The sequence below is a fragment of the Podarcis cretensis genome, assembly GCF_951804945.1.
Source record: "Podarcis cretensis genome assembly, chromosome: 6".
Classification (NCBI taxonomy): Eukaryota; Metazoa; Chordata; class Lepidosauria; order Squamata; family Lacertidae; genus Podarcis; species Podarcis cretensis.
Window position 1 is genome coordinate 99,177,592 of NC_137175.1, and position 21,253 is coordinate 99,198,844.

At 41.9% G+C, this 21,253-nt stretch overlaps 1 protein-coding gene across 13 annotated transcripts in view; it reads right to left on the reverse strand.

The window, feature by feature from the left end:
• The window catches only part of PRRC2C (proline rich coiled-coil 2C), a 77,778-nt gene that overhangs the window by 56,047 nt on the left and 478 nt on the right, over nt 1-21,253 (reverse strand). For 12 of the 13 annotated variants that reach the window (XM_079980984.1, XM_079980992.1, XM_079980991.1 and 9 more), the window contains exons 2-10: nt 12,894-13,044; nt 10,322-10,499; nt 9,997-10,106; nt 3,881-4,015; nt 2,632-2,873; nt 1,793-1,872; nt 1,188-1,321; nt 1,012-1,099; nt 122-236 (exon numbers count right to left, since the gene is read on the reverse strand). In XM_079980984.1, coding sequence (XP_079837110.1) covers nt 122-236; nt 1,012-1,099; nt 1,188-1,321; nt 1,793-1,872; nt 2,632-2,873; nt 3,881-4,015; nt 9,997-10,106; nt 10,322-10,499; nt 12,894-13,008 — 1,197 coding nt within the window. In that variant the 5' untranslated portion in view covers nt 13,009-13,044. The remainder of the gene's footprint in view (nt 1-121; nt 237-1,011; nt 1,100-1,187; nt 1,322-1,792; nt 1,873-2,631; nt 2,874-3,880; nt 4,016-9,996; nt 10,107-10,321; nt 10,500-12,893; nt 13,045-21,253) is intronic. The other variant, XM_079980986.1, reaches the window with a different exon arrangement.

Below are 21,253 nucleotides of genomic sequence, written 5' to 3' on the forward strand. Positions count from 1 at the left end.
ATTAACACTGGTTGGAGAGGCATACCAGCACTTAACTAGTTCTATTACAATAGTATCTGGATAATGCACACCTAAATTGTAACTTATACATCAGGAGAGAAAAGTGATTAGATAAAAATACCTGATCAAAGTAGTTGCTTTTATTATATGGCACTTTGGAACCAACTGACTGCAAAGGAGCAGATGATTTATGTTCTCCTGAATCTTTCTTCTCCACATCTTTTGTAGGTTCATTACTGCATGAAGGGGATCATAAGAGGTCATATTTTGCATACCACCCTTTTTACATGAAACATGCTTTTTATGTTAATTATGAGGATTATGTTAATCTTATCAAGTTGCAATTTATAGCTGTGTTTCCCACATCCAAAACTCTAGCTCAGGGGTCTGCAACCTTTAAGACAAAAAGAGCCACTTGGACCCGTTTCCGAAGAAAAAAAACTTGGGAGTCGCAAAACTTGTCATTATAAAAATAACTTTTTTGTCACTTTTTAAAATTATTTCTTTGTTTGACCCCTCAGAATTACTCCTCCTCATAGAAATAAACGTTAAATTAACAAGTTACCTTTTTGTGTGTGTGTGTGTGTTCTTCACTCCCCTTCAAAACAGCGACCAGCGTACATGCCCCCTTTCAGTGCAGTGACCAGCGTACATGCCCCTTACAATCTGGCGGGCGGGAAGGTGACGTCAGGACGGTGCGTGTCTAACGCACGCCCCGCCCCCATGCGACGTCACAGCCAGTACAGCGCCCGCCACAGTGGGGAGTGTCGGGGCGCACAATGCGCCTCCTCCCCTCGCTAGTATCCGCCCCGGAGCCGCGGCAAAGGTGTAAAAGAGCCACATGCGGCTCCGGAGCCGCGGGCTGCAGACCCCTGCTCTAGCTACTACATAACTCTCAGTCTCTCGAGGGCATTTTACAAATGTAGTACAAATACTAGCTGATTATTTCTAAACATGAATATATATTGTGTGTGTGTGTGTGTGTGTGTGTGTGTGTGTTTTATAAATCACCTGCTATACTGTTCTTTCTGGTTACTTCCTTGGTCATCATCATCACTGAAGTTCAACTGTTCAGTATAATCTACCTCACTCTGGGCTCCTAGAATAATAAAGAATGGTAGGTCAGCACTACAAAACACTTTTCTATATGCAACCAGTTAAATGTTCACTGATATTAATGTTCTTACCAGCCCAGCCTTCATCAGCTTCAGCATCCAAATTATCAAACTTGTCAAGTTCTTTGAGCTCATTAGCACTTAGGATGGCTGGGCGTTCTACAGTTTCTGAGCTCCATGAAGAGGGCCCTCTACCCCTTGGTCCTCTAGAAAAAGAAAGCAATCTATCATGTAGGGTTTATATATCAGTATTTCATAGTTAAGTTACTGAAGAGACTTAAGATTAGTTTAAGCTCAATATTGAAAGAAGTAGATACTTGTTTACAAACAGCAAGTTTAATTAACAAAGGGAACTATTTTCAATTAAATAATTAAATTAAATAATCAAATGTTAAAAAAGTTCTAGGTGCCGACATATTAAGTGCTTGGGTGTCTGAGGTTTCCCCAGTGCTGTTGAAAGAATAGAGAGACAATTTAATATATACCAGACACATGACAATATATATCATCAATAGTGATTTTAGGCTTTGTATTGTTGCACCCTCTTTAAAGTTTAAAATAACCATGGTTTTAAAATTATGTTAAACAAGACTATATATGCATTATGTAAATATAGTTGTGATATCAAAAAGTTTTAAGAGCAGTAATCAAATAATGCATGTAATGGGTATTTTTACCTGGTAGCCTCAGATGGAGCAGGGAACCTGCTGGGACCTGGCATCTGAGGATATGCCAATTTGGGGTACTGGTTAAACATCTAAGGCAAAAACAAAACACCAGATATGTAAACATTGTATTTTAATTAAATGCCAAAAATCATAAATTGGAAAGTGAGCGTTTATATAATATACCAGAAATAATAACTGAAGTCTACCTAAAATTAACAAACTCTTAAATTGACAACTTTATACAGTTAAGTTATTTAGGTGTGTGCCTTTTTGCAAGTCCCTTGCAATCAATCACAATTTCTCAATCACATCACTTGCTAGGAGAAAATGACTCTAAGCAATTAACAGCAACAAGAATACAGTGGTGCCTCGCAAGACGAAAAGAATCCGTTCCGCGAGTCTCTTCGTCTTGCGGTTTTTTCGTCTTGCGAAGCAAGCCCATTAGCGGCTTAGTGCTATTAGCGGCTTAGCGGATCAGCTGTTAAGCGGCTTAGCGGATCAGCTGTTAAGTGGCTTAGCGGATCAGCTGATAAGCGGCTTAGCGGATCAGCTGTTAAGCAGCTTAGAAAAGGGGGGGGGGGAAGGAAAAAAACCCCGCAGGAACTCGCAAGACATTTCCGTCTTGCGAAGCAAGCCCATAGGAAATTTGTTTCGCGAAGCACCTCCAAAACGGAAAACCCTTTCGTCTAGCGGGTTTTCCGTCTTGCGAGGCATTCGTCTTGCGGGGCACCACTGTATAAACATCATAGCTGCAGAGAGCTTAGCAATTCCACTTCAAAGGAAAGTTTTCCTCCCTTCAGATCCCTCAAGAGAAAGAAGTCTACAAGATATTGATGGACATGACTTACATAGGGTGGTATCATTGCTCTGTACTGAGATATGATCCCAGGCTGTTGCTGACCATTAAGCTTGGGAGCAGGTGGCAGTGCTATCCTTATATCCCTCTTCTCTGGTACCTTGGGGCCATCACTCTGTTCTACTGGTCCAGGCACATTACCGTCTTCTTGAGCAACAGGTTTTGCTTCTTGATCAGTTGGGGAATTTGGAGAGTTCAGATTCCTGCCTCCACCTTCTCGCCAGCTAGCAACATCTGCAATGGGATAGGGGAGGTTATATTCTAAACAGATTTCTGAACACCATTTATTTTGTGTTGTGCAAAAAGTGCTTGGTATATTTCTCACCAGCCTCATCCACCCCTACCCCCCAAAAAGGACCTTCAGTGACAAAACTGTCATCTCAGCCTACTTGAGCTGTGACACCACCAAGAATTAGTCCACTTTAGCCACAGAAATTGTTTAACTTGATCAATTCAAGCTCTCTATAACCGAGAATATTCAGCAGTTGCTGTTTTATATAGGGCTATCACTGGCTCAATTAAGGCACTATACTAAACAGTGGTTAAAGAAGCTGAATTATAGTTTAACGTAGTGTTTGAATTGGTTAAGCACAATATGCAACTGTCTGGCAAAACCCAATCAGAAGCCACATTTTGAAGGGAGTTTGCAAACTGTAGTTTGTGCTAATTATGGTTGGCATTATGTATTAACTGACATTCCAGTTACACCACTTGCTCCATTTCTAAAGGCTACAGCCTGGATAACAGATCAGGTGGAAAATGACTGTAGACAAGCAGCAGTCATGATTTGCTTGTAGGTTTGAATGAGGAACTAGTGGCCTTGCAGGTGTTGTTGGACTCAAACTCGCATCAGCCCTGGCCAACATGGCCAAGGATGGAAGTTGTTGTCTAACAACATCCAGAGAGCCACAAGTTTCCCGTCCCTGATCTCAACTACCATGAATGCAAACCATGTCAGAATTTTCATAAGTTATGTTTAGAAGAAGGGCAAACTACTGGGCTCAGTTTGGATATAAAACCGGAAAAAATGCTTTTTCCCAATTACATCTGATGCAGAGGAAGAAGCTAGAGCATCTGAGTCTGTGCTTGTTGTCAGCTTCATTGACTAATATTTAATTTAGGTCAAGAGATCAAGCAAATGTCTACGTGAACAAGTGTTTCTTCTTTAAGAATGGTAACGTGGGCTAAAAACTAATTAAAACTGTATTCAAAACTATTATTACATTTTATGTATAACTTACTTTGTGGTCGTAAACTGGGCCCAGGACCGTAAGGCTCTTCAGCTGCATCCTTCTCTTTAGTCTTCTCTTGATCACCAGCTGCCTGCAGACTAGGAAACTCTTGCTGGAAATAGCTATTTATTTGAACTCCAGGACCTGAGATAGTTGTAAAAAATGCAAGTCAGTAATTAACAGTTCAGAAAATCCAAATCCGCAATGTGGAACGAAATAAGCTTTTATTTTAGTCTCCAATTTCAAGTAAAAAATACTTCTTCCATAAGAGATTCTGGTACTTCAAGTACCACTACTGGATCAATTGCCTTCCTTATGGTAAGAAGCTATAGCAAGGAGCAAAGAGTAGCCTGCTCTGTTTAAATATATAGTATATGAATATCTTTCTTACAGAAAGGTTTTCCAGAACTATAATGGCAGCGACTTGTGATCACTAGCTTTAACATAACCAGAGGTTCATTTGAACATAGCCTAGAAACCTGCTTTAAGAACACACTACATAAATGAGGCCAGAAGATAGTTTTTGGTTCTTCTGTGATAACAGTAACAATTGTACAATAGAGCAATCTAAACCCTCAACCTGCCGTGCTGGAGAGGCTTTGAATGAAGCAGAAGTGTCCTGCCCAGTTCAGCTCTGCTGGTGAGGAACAACCCAAAGTGCCTGCCTAGATGGTGAGTGGGGAGAAGATACCACTGGTGCTAGTGAAGGGACCACTTGCATGGAGCATTGGGTGGCCACAGGATCCACTGGATCTTGTGCAGGCCCTGCTGCTGTTCTCCATGCCCCCCATTTCTGTCCTGGTCTGCACAGACAACAGTGCTGTGGATGTGGTGGCAGCAGTCACACTACTCCATCAAGCTCCACTGCTGATGGCCAGGGATTTAGACTGTGCTCTTAGTGATACTAAATGAAAAATCTCTGCTTTCCATAGATATGAAGCAACTAGTCATCTGCCAAATGCAAAGAAATAATTTGCCTTCTTTCTTCTAATTTATTTTCAGTATTGGAACCATAGAAGCTATATTACACAGCTGGACTGCCAATCCATTTAGCGTAGTATCATTTTCCCGGCTGGAAGTAGTTCCTCAGAGTTTCAGAGTCTTCTCCAGCTCTACCGAAAGATGACAGGAATTGAACCAAGGATCTTTTACACTTCACTGGAACCTGTCAGAACCCAGTTCTGTACCTCTCAGGTGGTAACAATTGCTACTCTAATGAGAATGAAGGAGGTGTTCATGGTGAATTCCGGCAACTCTTTTTCTAGAAAAATAGCACTAGGCAAAACTAACAAGGTTCCTTTACTAACAAATAAATGTTACTTTATTTGTTAGAGTAACATTTCAAGATAAATAAACTGCAAAAGCCTCTTTGCTTTATTCAAATGTCCAATACAAAATAGCTACACAGACTTTCAATCTAAATTAGAGCAGTACTTGTTTTTAACTACTTTTGCAAATTTAGGGAAACTGTCTTAAAATAATATACAGCGGTACCTTGGTTGTCGAACTTAATCCATTCCGGGAGTCTGCTCAACTCCCGGAACCGTTTGAAAACCAAGGTGCGGCTTCCAATTGGCTGCAGGAGCTTCCTGCAGTCAAGCGGAAGCCACGTCGGAAGTTCGGCTTCCAAAAAAAGTCCACAAACTGGAATACTTACTTCCGAGTTTGCAGCGTTCAGGAGCCAAGCCATTCAAGAACCAAGCTACCACTGTATTCATAGAATTATGATACTTACTTTATCAAAATATCAATGTAAAAAGTTCTAGAAATGTGAGGAAGCAGGATTGTGTGCATTCCTGATACACAAGAGCACACTCTAAAAAAAGTAAGAGTAGACAATCCACTTGTCATTCTGTAGATTATACTGAATGTCCATTAAAAACCTCCAACTTTACATATAAATACAAAGTGAAATTAGTCCTTAATGTTTTCCCTGTGTACCACTTTTTAACTAGCCTATTTACAAGCATACTTTAGCAATCTTTAACCATGCTGGAAGCTAGAAAGATTGAATGCTGTCTTATACCAAGTCCACACCACTGATCCATCTAGCTCAGTACTGTCAGCTATCCAGGGTTTCAGACAGGGGTCTTTCCCAGTCCTACCTGGAGACACCAGGGGTTGAGCTATGATTGTCAATGAGAAACATGCCCAACTGAGTTCAATGGGGCTCAATTCCAGGTAAGGGGGTAGAGACTGCATTCTTACCCAGCAGTAAATCCCATCAAAAACAACAGGACTTATATTTCTGAGTAGCTATTAATAGTACTGGAGCCTTAGTAAGCTCCTTGGAGTGGGGGTGGCCTGGTACTCCTTATGCTTTTCTACACAGCAATATGACCATGTACTCCAACTCCTTTCAGCTCAAAGCAGCATGGCCAGTGGTCAGGGATAATGGGAGCTGTAGTCCAGAAGCATCAGGAGGGTCAGATGTTAGGGAGAGAAATTTTCTTATACATGCACCTTTGGATACCCTTTTGATCATAAACGTTTCACACAATAAAAACTGCTGTCTAGCATTTGTACATTAAAAGCCAGGATGGGTTTCATAATGTAATTTGGAAGCATCCAAAACACATAATACATAAAATCTCCTTATGTTAAACTGCTTTCTTTTTATGATTTTTGGATTTGTATCTAAAATGATATCTAAGAGAATGTTGTGTAAAAAGGGCAAAATAAATAAGGGGTGGGTTAAGATGCCTTGTCAGAGAAATGCCATCAGGAGTGTTGAAAGGATGTACAAAATAAGCCGTGCAAAAATATCTACTTCATTTTCCCCAGTAAGTGGGAAAGAGTCACAGGCACACTTTAAACAGGAAACCCCAAGCATAAGCAGCTGGGTAATCCAAGCAACAGATCAAGGATGGGCTGAGTATAGAAACACTATACACAAGCAGGTCACCAGCTAACGTTCATGTAGGACCATGTATTGCCTGCTGATTACTGATGGGCCTTGTTCTTATTCTGCAAGATCCTTCTTATGTTCCTAAACAAAGGGGCAAACTGAAGATCACATAAGCTACATTTGCTATACTTTAACTCAGGGTGGCCCAACTTTTCACATTAAGTGGGCCACAAGAGTACTTCACCACGGAGCGTATGGGCCACACACTGCACTGTCACACAGGGATGGGGAGCAAAGCCAAAATTGGGTGCCCTCCTTCCAGCCCTGTCTTCCCAAAGCCAGGTAAGCAAGGGGCCAGGCTTTGAGAAAGAGGCGGCAGGCTCAGGCAGGATCCTAGGGCCCTTCCTACACCTTCCCAAAGCTGGAAAAATGCTAACTAAGCTTTGAGAAGGAGGTGGAAGAACTATAGGACCCTGTCAGAGCCCTTATGCCTCCTTCCCAAAGCCTAGCACCTTGCTTACCCAACTTTGGGAAGGCAGTGCAAAGACTGGGGTGGGGAGTCAAATGTTGCTGGGGGCTGCCAAAAAAGGCCATGAGGGGCACACATGGTGCTTGGGCCATGCATTGCACCACCTTGCCTTAACTGCAAAAAAAGAAAAAGAGTTTGAGGGTGAAGCATTGATGTTCTGGTAAAATAACAGACCATGCAAGGCTTAAGTCAGCTCACTAATGCAACAGAAGCTTTCCCAAACAACATAATGTTTAAATAACTGTGTGTTCCACTATGCCAGTGCCCACCTAGTCCAAGTTTATTATATCCATCTATGGACCAGGTTCCATGAAAGTCATGGAAGCTGACAGCTGTCATCAGGTATACTCTAAATGCATCTTGAAATAATTAGTTGGAGATTTTATTTATATATATATATTCCTTCAACTCTCAGTAGACCAAGCGGTAAACAAATTCAATTAATTATAATAAACTTGTCAGAAGAAAATATTTTTTAGTTCTAACGCTGGAACTGAAATTCTTCTCTGTAAGAACTGAGGGAGAAATCAGAGTAACCACAAAATCAGCCATTGCCACCCCAACACTATTTGTCCCACGAAAACATTAAGACCTAGCTTCTATGAAGCTTGTCTTGCACCCCTACCACCAGCAGAAGAGGAGCAGTAGCCAGATCAAGTGCAAAGCAGGTAAAACTTATGCTATCAACTTCCTGCTTTGCCTGCTACAACTCCCCTGAAAGGAGTGATGCCAAACCATCCCTGGAGGACAATGGACCCACACACCATGGACTTGTGACAGCTGACTTGAAAGCAGACTTTTGGGTAGGGTGGTTAAAAAAGAGAGTGGGAGAGTAGTTATCTAATTAGTGATGGGAATCTTCTTTGTTTATTATTAGTTATAGTTAATGCCTTTCATGTATTGTTTTTGTTTTTACATGTTATGTTAGGTGATATACTGATGAATTTGTATGACAGCCCCCCCCCCCCCCCGTCTTTCCTTATGGTATTAAGCATGTGTGCATAATGTATTGCTGTAAGTTGCTTGGAGACCTCTGGATGACAAGCAACTATTAAGTTTAATTAATATGAACCAGATGACATTATAAGTTATTAAATCCAAATTCTATTCAGAGTTACTGAAATTAATTGGAGATGTCTAAGAAAAACACTGCAACGAAGAATGCTGAAATCAACTGATCTGCAGTGACATTTTAGAACCTCTCAGCCCTGTAATACTGTAATTCACAAAGTGTGTGTTGCAAGGCAGGCTCAAATGAATCTCAAAATATGCTGCTGCTAAGTGGTATGCATATGCATATGGCCAGAGCAAGATGCCCTGTGCAACGCCGATTCTCTCCCACTCCAAGTATTAAGAACAGCACTATCATTTTGAAGTTGCACCATGAGCTGCTCAAATTACAGCTCAATGTTATGAGGGAATACTGCTGTGACTTGAGTTTGGGCACTGAGCAGTATGGAATTTATGTAAGAGGCCCAACAAAATGTCTAGCCAATCTGACCAGAAATAGTTGGCAGATGTGTAGTTAAAAGTAACTGTACAGTTAGTCCCTTACATGTATGATAGCTGTGACACATCATGGATAAGAAATCTCCCACATATAAAACACCCACTACTGACCCAATCTTATGTAAAGCTATCATTTTCAACTGCATTTACTCGGGTGTTGGTGTCTCTTCTTGCGGCAGGGGAAGGAACCCTGGGCAACAGGGATGGAGCAGGCCAGGCGGGTTGTGCCACGGTGACTGCTACTACTGTGGGCCACAGTGGGTGTTGTTAGTGGCTCTGGGCCTTGTTGCTGCTGCTGAAGAAGGAATTCAAGAGGAGCCTTTTGAACCAAAGACAGCCTTGCCTTCTGAGGAACAGGTGAAAGAGCATTCAACTGGAACCCATGTGGTAGCAGGTCAGATCTTCATTGACTCTGATGAACCAGTCTCACATTGAAGATGGAGAGTGTTTCAGAAGCCAAGAGGAGGAAAAGGAAAGAACTTTGGAGGAGTTAAATTCTCTAGAACTGTCATCCCTATTAAATAAGGATTTGGAAGAGGTAAAAGCACAAAAAGCAGTTTTGACAGCCACTGGAGGAACTGCAGATGGTGAGCGATGCTACTTCCCCTTTATTTTTCTGGAGAAGGAATACTTAGAATGTACTGCAGATGGGAGGGAAGATGGTAGACTCTGATGTGCAACAACCTACAATGACAAGGCTTATCAAAAGTGGGGCTTCTGTGAAACTGAAGAAGAGTCTAATAAGAGAAAACAAATGCAAGAGGCAGAGGATGTTTACCAGACTGGAATGAAAATCCTTAATGAAAGCAGTAAAAAGGCCCAAAAGAAGCCTTTCAGTATCTTATGAATCATACCACTCAACCTTCAAAGCTATTAATTTAAACTACAAACACACACAGAGAGAGAGAAGAAAGAGAAAGAAAGAAATGGATAAATGGATGACATAAGATTTAAACTTTTTGGGGAAACTAGATGTCTAGGGCTTTTGTTTTCTCTAAAATGTTTTACGATATAAAATCATTACTCACTTTTCTATCAAGTGACCTATGCTAAATTTCTCATCAGAATAAAACTGCAAAAGACATGAGGTTTCCTTGAATGAAAGTACAGTACAGCCAAGAACAATGCTTCTACAATGCTATCAATTTTGGCTGCCTCAAAAAATTAAGACCAACTGTCCTAAGATGGCAATGCAAAGCGGAACTGCTAGCCCAACTAGGCCGGCCCACCTCCACTTACCATCACCCTGCCCACCTTGCTTGGTATTGGCCCATGATTTGGCAACAGGAGGGGCTTCTTGAGGAGCAGGAACTGCAGGCTTTGGCTGGGTCTGTGGCACTTCTGGCGGTCTGAAACCATAAGAAATGTGAAGAAGCAATCCTGTTAGCACAAATGTTTTAGCAGGGGTTGAAAGAGGATGTTACTTATAGAAGACAGAGAACTCAGACTCTTGGATCATTAAATAAAGTGTTTGCCATGGATCTTCCAAAGTGCTCTTGCGGCATATACCAAAACTTTATACCACTATGCTTAATGAGAATTTACAGTATGACCTTTAACTTACTTTTCTTCCTCGTGTTGCTCTTGTTTAGAAGCCCATCCTGTGCCATCCTTAGGCACAATGTTTATATTAGGATCATTGCCTTTGTTTTCTGCTTTAAGACTGGGGAGATTAGCAGGAGGGGGCATCCTGCGTGAAATGGCAACTTTTCCAAGACTCTGTAATCCATGGCGTGTTGTGACTGCATCAAGAAAAGACATTTTTAACTGCTGACTGTCACAGAAATGTACAGATTTATCAAAGAAATATGATTCTAAGTAGAATCCATTGCTCCTAGATCCCAAGTTAGGATTGCTTTGGTATTTATTCTACGTGTACCCTGTCCTTCTATTGAGACAAATATGACTTCCATTGTTTCCATAAAATGGGTGCCTCTCATATCTCAACCAGGATGCTGTTTCACAGGAGAGGATGCATCAATAGAAAAAACAAGGGGACAGGCCAAAATATAAAAACACAATATGTAGCAAACAAAGTACAATGAATGTATTCGTCACAATGTACCCGTTATTACAAGGCATACAATACATACAAGCGGTACTCCAAAAACATCGAAGTGAATACAGAGTTACAATTAATGATGTATTTTCTTATCTCCAATGCAAAGAAATTATTGAAAGTGATGGAGCAGCTGCAGTAATCAGGACTGCAGCCTGGTGATCCCAGTATCAAAGCGAACTGGCTCTAGCAAGTATACAGCAGAAGCCTCAACTTGTACCTGGTGTGGGACTTTGTTAACTTACAGGCTGAAGGAGTTTTTCTCCACTCGTATTGGAGTACCACTTTGTATGTTATCGTATGCCTTGTAATAGCGGGTGCATTGTAACAAATACATTTGCAGCAGCTAAAAAAGCCAATGCAATTCTGGGCTGCATCAATAGGAGTATAGCATCTAGATCAAGGGAAGTAATAGTGCCACTGTATTCTGCCGTGGTCAGACCTCACCTGGAGTACTGTGTCCAGTTCTGGGCACCACAGTTCAAGAAGGACACTGACAAACTGGAACGTGTCCAGAGGAGGGCAACCAAAATGGTCAAAGGCCTGGAAACAATGCCTTATGAGGAACGGCTAAGGGAGCTGGGCATGTTTAGCCTGGAGAAGAGGAGGTTAAGGGGTGATATGATAGCCATGTTCAAATATATAAAAGGATGTTACATAGAGGAGGGAGAAAGGTTGTTTTCTGCTGCTCCAGAGAAGCGGACACGGAGCAATGGATTCAAACTACAAGAAAGAAGATTCCACCTAAACATTAGGAAGAACTTCCTGACAGTAAGAGCTGTTTGACAGTGGAATTTGCTGCCAAGGAGTGTGGTGGAGTCTCCATCTTTGGAGGTCTTTAAGCAGAGGCTTGACAACCATATGTCAGGAGTGCTCTGATGGTGTTTCCTGCTTGGCAGGGGGTTGGACTCGATGGCCCTTGTGGTCTCTTCCAACTCTATGATTCTATGATTCTATTGTGTTTTTATATTTTGGCCTGAATCCGTTTTTTCTATTAGTGCATGCTTTCACACAGTGGGTTCCTTCATTTTGTTCCACAGGAGAGGGGCAGCCACACTGAAGACCCTGCTCTGAATGACTGTGGAGTGGGGCTTCTGATATTTTAGATGTGATTCCTGCCTTTTAGCTGTAATTCCTGAATTGCGGGTAGTTGGAAGAGATAACCCTTCGGGTTGCTCCCATCTCTACAATTCTATGGTTCTATTTAAAAAGGTTCAAGCACACTAACAGCCTAATAAAAAAATAAAATTCAAAATGCACAAAACAATCATAGATGGCAGACAACAAGTTAAGGATAAAATGCTAGGGAAGTTTGGAACAAGTACATTACAGTGGTGCCCCGCAAGACGAACGCCTCGCAAGACGGAAAACCCGCTAGACGAAAGGGTTTTCCGTTTTGGAGGCGCTTCGCAAAACGAATTTCCCTATGGGCTTGCTTCGCAAGACGAAAATGTCTTGCGAGTTCCTGTGGGTTTCCCCCCCTTTTTCTAAGCCGCTAAGCCGCTTATCAGCTGATCCGCTGATAAGCCGCTTAACAGCTGATCGCTAAAAGCCGCTAAACCGCTAATAGCGCTAATCCGCTAAGCTGTCAATGGGCTTGCTTCGCAAGACGAAAAAACCGCTATACGAAGAGCCTCACGGAACGGATTAATTTCGTCTTGCGAGGCACCACTGTACTTAGTAGGCAAAATGCCTGCCAAAAGAGAAATACAGGCTCTTTAGGCTCACAGAAGGCCTAAAGAAAGAATGCAAGATAGGCCTCCCTCAATAGTGTGTTCAACAGTAGTAAACTAAACACATTATTTAGATTTATTTATTTGTTAAATTCATATCCTGCCTTCCTCCTCAAAGGGCATCCAGGACCCTCCAGAGCAGATGTGGAGAGCATGGGAGGGACTGGAGGGGGAAAGACTCAGCAGTTCTCTTGTGCAAGTGGGTGGACATCATTGATATAACTCAAAATGGTAGCCAACTATAAACAGCTCATTAAATTTAGATGAGATACTTTAATAATGCAAACAAAGCTATCAGCAATGAGTATTTCTCAAACAGTAGCAGCTCATATTACTTTACATACCTGTAGCTTTCTGTGTTTCCAGAGTCTTTCCTTTATAAGTATTAAACAGACTAAGTGTTGCATACTTGGTTTTTCCATCCTTTGCTTTTGTGTTCTGTCCTGACTTTTCAGACATTTCAGTTCATTGAGCTAGAGCCTCCTTGCTCACCCCCTCAAAATGAAAGGAAAACTCATTAGACAATAAATAGACATGTTAACCAGTGAAAGTGACATAGCTTATTTGAGAAAAGAGGCATTCAGAAAGAAAGGTGGTGCTGCTGCAGATGTCCCATGATTACATAGTTGTAGCTCTGCCTATTGTGTATTATAATGGATAATGTAACAGGATGGGCTCTCCTACCAGAGTATAGGAATACTTGGCTCAAGAAACTGCCACAGCACAGGCAGTGGTCGGACGAACTGCAACACAGCATTGAAACAATGCTGCTGAAAGACTGTTGTTGAGATGCTGACATGCATTCATCATTAAAACAATTTCACAATTCATGATATTGATTTTCCAGAAAATTTAGAACTAACTTTTTTTGTTCTGATTTCCCCCGAAAATTAGTTAGGATGTTAACATATTTAGTAAATTAAACTAAATCCAAAAAGTATGTCAGATTAATTTTTCGTGTTGTGTTTCCCCAACAGCTAAAGGTATTTGACCTGAAGTATCTGAAAAGAAAAACAATTCAGTAAAACACTTTATGTGATTTAAATGTTATATTTAAATCGGGGTGGGAAGCTGGATCTGGCTCTCCACTGCCATGGACCAAATGTGAGAGATGATTTGGGACAGCCACCTATCACTTGACATCACAGTGACATCAGGTGACCCTTTTTTGCCTGCATGTACAGGCAAATGAATGCACAGCCTGCAAAACTTTCAGCTGACTGTTGGGTCTCATGCTATCCAAAGCAAAGTACTCCACATGACCAGAAAATCAGCTGATAAGTTAGATCCTGTGGAACCCCTTTGCACAGGGTTTTGCAGGTGCTACCAATAAGCTTGAAAAACTCCTTACAGTTGAGCCATGTCTTTATCTGCCCCACATCTGACTTGTGGGCCAAATGGGAAGGCCTGGTAGGCATGTTAAAGAAACTGATCATCAGTGGGCAAATGAAGGGAACTGATCATTCTTCGGGTATATTATACATGCCCTGTAGTCAAACGAATATACAAGTTCCATGGACACAACTGAAACACCAATGTGTTGCTGAGGAAATATGGCATGTTTCCTGTTGCAGTTTGTCTTCCACCAAAAACTACCACTACACAAATCTAATCTGCACAAGATCATATGGCTTGCTGCTCAGATGTACTAATGCTAACAACAGAGTCATCCCAAACTGCATTCTTAGCTAAGATCATGTCATGTCATGTTACATTTTCCACTGAATCGCTCTAGTTCTATAATTGTTTTGAAGAGTAATATTAAATAAAGGAAACAGCAAACCTTATGGCTAGAATGGCAAACATAAAATCAAAGCTATAATTGCTGATCCCTAGGAAGTCAATATATTTATGCAAACAACTCTGCAGGTATGCAAAACTTGTTATGTTAACAGTTTTCAGTGTCTTCACCACATCACATTAAAATCTAAATAATGAAAGAGAAATGTATTCTATGAATTATGATACCTTAAAATATTTACAGGCATTTTAAAAGAATTTAACTCTTTGAGTAACATCACATACTTTGCTGATGTAGTAAAAAAATTGCGTTCTGTTATTTTTGACTACTGAGAAAATCTTCTATTCTGTATAAATATTTGAAAAGTTAACACCTCATAACAATACTTTTAGAAGTTTTGTTTACTAAATATAAATTAAACATACTAAATCAGAACTCTGTTAACTTAAGGGAGTCAAAAATTTACTGGAAAAAATCCAATTCAAAGTTTCTAAAAAAACCCCCACTAACATCACTTGCTGAAATATTGCTTCCATATTCTTTTGTTTTCTACAACATTTTTCTCAGTAAACCATCACATACATCTATAGACTGTGCAGCCCATATGTAGTCAATCAAACAGGATTTTCACTTTTTGTAATACAATTATGCTCCAAGTACAGTATAATCACATCTTACGTTGGGGTTTGCTGGCAGTAGTATTCGCTCACAAGCAAGCTAGCCACCATATTCTATACTAGCTGCATATGACATCTGTGATGTTGTGAAGGTCCAACACTAAAAAAAATAAAATAGCCCCCCCTTTCTGATTCCAATAATGCAAAAAAGGCCACAGCTGTATATGGTATGCAGAGTCAACTGTTACATGGTTTCAAGTGGTATGTAATCACAAACTAAAGAGGAGATGTAACAGTTCTGACTATCAATATATGCCAGATTACAAATGGCATATGTCAGCATCTGCTGAATCATTCATACTCTCCTCAAAGCATAGGAAAATGAAATAAATAGGTTTCCACATCTGCCAGTATGCCTGGCTTGAGGTCAAGAAGTTTACCAGGATGATGGTTACTAGGTAAAAATGTATTTTTTAAACCAGCCAGGGGAATCCATTTACTGACAGCTCAACACATTAACATTTCCAGTTTGAAAAAATGTTCTATCAATATAAAGTCGTACCTTGGTTCTTAAACACAATGCGTTCCGGGAGTCCGGTAGACTCTTGGAACCATTCAAAAACCAAGGTGTGGCTTCCGGAATCGGCTGCAGGAGTGACCTGCAGCCAACTGGAAGCCGCGCTGGATGTTGAGTTCCGAAAATCATTCAAAAACCAGAACACTTACTTCTGGGTTTCGATTGCTCTGGACTGATTTGTTTAGGAGCAAAGATGTTTGAGATCCAAGGCATGACTGTATACCACATTGCAATGAATTACAGTTAGTTGTCTTTTGGGCAGTTCAGAAAACTAAGTAGAAAGACAACACAGCCAGTAAACCTTGGTGCATTTGCCAGACCGATGACAGATGTGGAATTCTGTCCTCTATCCTAAAGGAAGGGAAGAGCTAGCAACCTCATGGCATTCCCTGGCTAAGGAATAGTGAGGCTAGAAGTGCCTACTTGTACATCTCTTCCACTAGCGGAAGGTGGGGGACTGAGATTGGAAGCTTCCTTTTTAGATAAACTACGGTTTGTTGGGTTCGGACAACATGACATGGTAAATAGAAATTTCTCTTAAATAATAACTAAATATTAAATCATTTGGATATAAATTATGTAGCTGATTGACTCCAGCTATAAAAGCTGAGGCTCCTGAACAGGCTCTTGGACTGGAGTATTGTTTGGAGGGGTTTTTGGCTGTTATTGATATTATTTTCTATCTTTATACAGTCAAACCTTGGTTTTCGAACATCACAGCTGCTGAACGCCGAAAACCCTGAAGTGAATGCTTCCATTTTCGAACACGCCTCAGAAGTCAAACAGCTTCCACAGCGCATTTTTCCATTTTCACCATTCACTTTGCTGACAAGCCCTTTGATTTTCTGTTTTCAAACGTTTCGCAAGTCGAACAGACTTCCAGAACTGATTACATTCGAAAACCAAGGTTCCACTATATTTAGAAATATGTAGAAAGTGTTCCAATTTTGTTGTGTACTTTTTGTTGTGTTTTATTTGTTGTGTACGGCTTTACTGTAATTATGCAAATCTTTTCATGTAAATAAAATACTGATAAAATAAAACACTGATAAAATACATTTCAAGTTTCCCAACTAACAATCAGATCTTATTCCTATTGGTCATTGGAATTTCATTTTTGTTTGCCATTTTCTTTTGTGCTGCTTTGGCTACACCATGGCAGAGTGAAGCAACATTGGAAATTTGACAAAACTGTGCTGTGTGCAGGTTCCTATAATCCCATGCTTGGCCTCAGAAACTGTGAGAGCTGCTGGCCAGACTAACCCTATATGAGGATATTTTAAAGACATTCTCTCCAGTGTTTGAAATTAGCCAGGCACATTTTGCAGGCCACTTGCGACCAAGTGAAGATGTCTGGGAGCCAAGGTGGTGCCTGACATCTCCATCTGGAGATGACTTTATCATGGGGATCACTTTATCCCTGGATAAAGTGACTTTTCTTCTTTAAGTTCTCAGAATTCGTAACATAGCTCAATATTTAACTAATAATCTATCACAATCAGTCCATCATTTGAAAAATAAGACTTGCCCAAAAAAGGGAACTAGACATTCCGTTTGGGAGACTGTAACTTTGGTTTAAGGAGCCACTTGACCCCTAGCTTGTATATCTGAGTTTCTAACACTGATTCCCTCTATAGGTAAAAAAAGAAAATATGCAAAATGTGACATCATAATAATATGTGACAAAGATGTAGGCTTCTGATGTAAGAATGAAATAACCGTATTAATAATAATACTCTTATGTAGTTACGAATTAACATGGTTTCTGGTCAGATGCGCAACATTGTTTTGTAAAAATATGAATAATATAAATGGATAAGTCCATTTAAAGCTATCATTTGAGTTGGTTTCCTTTCCTAATGATTTAAATCAGGCACGTCCAACTCCCAAGAGACTGCAATCTACTCCCAGTATAAAAAAACTGGCAGTGATCCACCCATTGTCATTGGAGGGAGGTGGAGTGTGTGGGGGGTGGGTGGGTGGAAGGGAAGGATTGTCCAAAGTTGGGGGACTGCCATGGGGAGGATTGCCCAGAGGACTTGGGAGCTGGGGACACTGTTATGCAGTGGTTCCACTCTTTCCTCCTGGGCCGTGTCCAGAGAGTGGTGTTGGAGGAGTGTTCAGATCTCTGGGCTTCAGGGCTCTATCCTCTCCCTCATGCTTTTCAACATCTTTATGAAACCATTGTGATAGATCACCAAGAGGTTTGGGCTGGGTGTTCACCAGTATGCGGATGATACCCAGCACTACCTCTCCTTTAAATTGGAACCAGTGAAGGAAGTGAAGGTCCTGTGTGAATGTCTGGTGGTGGTTTGAGGATGGATGGCTGCTAATAGATTGAGGTTGAATCCTGACAAGACAGAAGTACAGTGGTACCTCTGGTTAAGAACTTAATTCGTTCTGGAGGTCTGTCCTTAACCTGAAACATTTCTTAACCTGAGGTACCACTTTAGCTAATGGGGCCTCCCGCTGCCGCCGCACGATTTCTGTTCTCATCCTGAAGCAAAGTTCTTAACCTGAGGTACTATTTCTGGGTTAGCGGAATCTGTAACCTGAAGCGTCTGTAACCCAAGGTACCACTGTACTGTTATAGGGGAACAGGGGGCGGACAGGTGTGGACTCCCTGGTCTTGAATGGGTAACTGAGCCCCTGAAGGACCAGGTGTGCAGCTTGCGAGTCGTTTTGGACTTGTCCATGGAGGCACATGTCAATTCTGTGTCCAGGGCAGCTACCAGCTTCATCTGGTACGCCAGCTGAGACCCTACCTGCCCGTGCACTGTCATGCCAGAGTGGTGCATGCTCTGGTTATCTCCCGCTTGGACTACTAAAATGTGCTCTATGTGGGGCTACCTCTGAATGTGGCTTGGAAACTACAATTAATCCAGAATGTGGCAGCCAGACTGGTGACTGGGAGCAGCCGCTGGGACCATATAACACTGCTCTTAAGGGATCTACATTGGCTCCCAGTTGGTGCTGACTTTTAAAGCCCTAAACCATGGGTAGGCAAACTAAGGGCCGAGGCCCGGATCTGGCCCAATCACCTTCTAAATCTGGCCCATGGATGGTCTGGGAATCAGCGTGTTTTTACATGAGTAGAATGTGAGATTTAAAATGCATCTCTGGGTTATTTGTGAGGTATAGGAATTCGTTCATTCCCCCCCCCCCAAAAAATAGCACAGCCCCCCACAAGGTCTGAGGGATAGTGGACCGGCCCCCTGCTGAAAAAGTTTGCTGACCCCTGCCCTAAACAGCTTTGGCCCTGTATATAAAAAGGAGCATCTCCACCACCATTGTTCAGTCTGGGCACTGAGAGCCTTCTGGCCGTTCCCTCACTGCGAGAAGTGAGGTTACAGGGAACCAGGCAGAGGGACTTCTCAATAGTCGCACCCACACTGTGGAACCACCTCCCATCATATGTCAACTATTTGACTTTTAGAAGACACCTGAAGGCAGTCCTGTTTAGGGAAGTTTTAAATGTTTGATGTTTTATCATGTTTTTACTACTCTGCTGGGCAGTTGCCTAGAGTGGCTTGGGCAACCCAGTCAGATGAGATGGGTGGAATACAAATAATAAAATTGATGTTGTTGTTGCTGTTGTTAATGCTAAGACAGAAGTGTCCTTGCAATTGTCTGAAACCTGTACTGCTGATAGAAGCTGGGTGAGATGAAAGCATTTGGAAAGACACCAAGGAAATAAGAAGAATCCTCATACAGTAGTGACTCCACTCTAGGGTAAACTTCTTCTACCAAGCTGACAATAATCAGCAGAACTCATAATGATAGATTCAAAGAGGTAAACAAAAATTTTCATCAAGCACTAAGCATTAAGCAGTTGAAGCCAGAAAAGTTAAAAATACCAAAGTATGTTCAGTCATACCACAGTAGAAATTTACTGTGGTACCTTGGGTTAAAAACTTAATTTGTTTCGGAGGTCAATTCTTAACCTGAAACTGTTCTTAACCTGAAGTACCACTTTAGCTAATGGGGCCTCCTGCTACCACCGGAGCACGATTTCTGTTCTCATCCTGAAGCAAAATTCTTAACCCGAGGTACTATTTCTGAGTTAGCAGAGTCTGTAACCTGAAGCGTCTGTAACCCAAGGTACCACGGTATAGGTAAAGAAATAAGAAATGGCTGTGATCTTACTTTAAAAATTTCAGAATTTGACTTAAAAGTAGGAAGGAGGCCCTGTAGTCCTCCAACGTCTACCAGTCCCAGCCAGCAGGCTAGAAGTTAGGGGTGGTAGGAGCTGAACTCCAGACCATACTTTTCCCAACCTTGAGTTCAGCTACCTTTATTATTATGACCAGAATTCCACATTTTGCTTTTCATACATGCCATGACACTGCCCTCTGGTATGCATGGTAACCCGCAGCAGGCAACTTTGGAACTGCACATCCTGTAGAATTCGATCAGTTATAACTTATCTGCACAATCAGGATGAATTCCAGGAACCAAAAAGTTGTATTGAAAAATATGTCTAGCCCATCTTGCAGTGTTAAAAACTCAGATATATAAGCTAGGCACCAAATGGCTCCTTAAGTCAGGTTAGTCACCAAAGCAGAATGCCTAGTTGACATTTTTGGGCCAGACAGCTCAAAAGTTGTATTTTTCAATACGACTTTTTGGTTCCTGAAATTCATCCTGAGTGTGCAGATAAAATACAATGGATAGTGTGTGGAAACAGGCAAGGATCCTCAAGCATGCACCTGTAGATGGTGGAAACGTCAGGCGCCATCCTGGTGCCCGGCCATCTTCACATGGTCACAAGTGGCCAATAGTTGGGTGCAAAATGCAGTTGGCAGATTTTGAATGCTGGAGTTCCCTCCTATAGCAGCTTGCTTTCTATGGTGAGTGTAAATGAGGAATGGGGCACTTGGTTGCTTCTCCACCAGTCCACTCACCTTCTCCTGTGCAGGAAAGGTGGCAGAGGCCTTATTGGAAACTGCATTGATGAGACCCCCTAGACTGATGAAGGGAATCATTTCTAGCTCCAAACTTGCTAGTGGAGAGAGGATCCAATGATTGTCCTGAACACAGAGGTTGCAGCCCACTGAGGTGCTATCCTCAGATGGCAAATAAATCATTTTTTCTTCCCCAATCAACCCCCCTTCTCACATACACTGGCACCCACCATCTCATGGTCCTGGGACCAAAGTACTGGAAGGTGCACCTTTCTCCATGCAGCCCAACCAACACTTTAGAGTGCAGTTGAGGGTGAAAGTGTGAGAGAGGCCTTTCTCCACCTCTGCTGATGGAACTCCCTTGAGTGGGAGGTCAGGCAGGCCCTTCCTTAGCCACGTTTCGGCAAATTCTGAAGGCATTCGTATTTGTCTAGGCCTCTGGAAGCGGAAGGTACCTTTGGGCATTACCGGTTTTATTGCTGACATTTTAATTACCAGATAGGGTTTTCACCAGGTTTTATAGACTGCTAGCCGCCCTGAAGAACCCTTCAGGGGGTAGGCTGGGGTGGACATTTTTTTACAACAACCAGCCAGCTAAATGTATCCCCGAGGGGGCTGCTGCAAAACCTCACCCTGCCTAACGAAACGAATTAAATCGGGTGGTGGTGGCGCATCCCCAAGTAATAAAGGATCCGCAGCAGCCCAGGCCTGGATTAGTCAGGAGAAAGTTACTCATTTTTCCTCTCCCAGGGAAGGAATCTGGGAGGAGGGCGAGGGGAACGGGACGCGCCGGAAGCTTACGCGTGAAAAGGGAAGCGGGGACGAAAGAATGGCGCCGGAAAGCCTTCCAAGTGGGAAAGGGCAG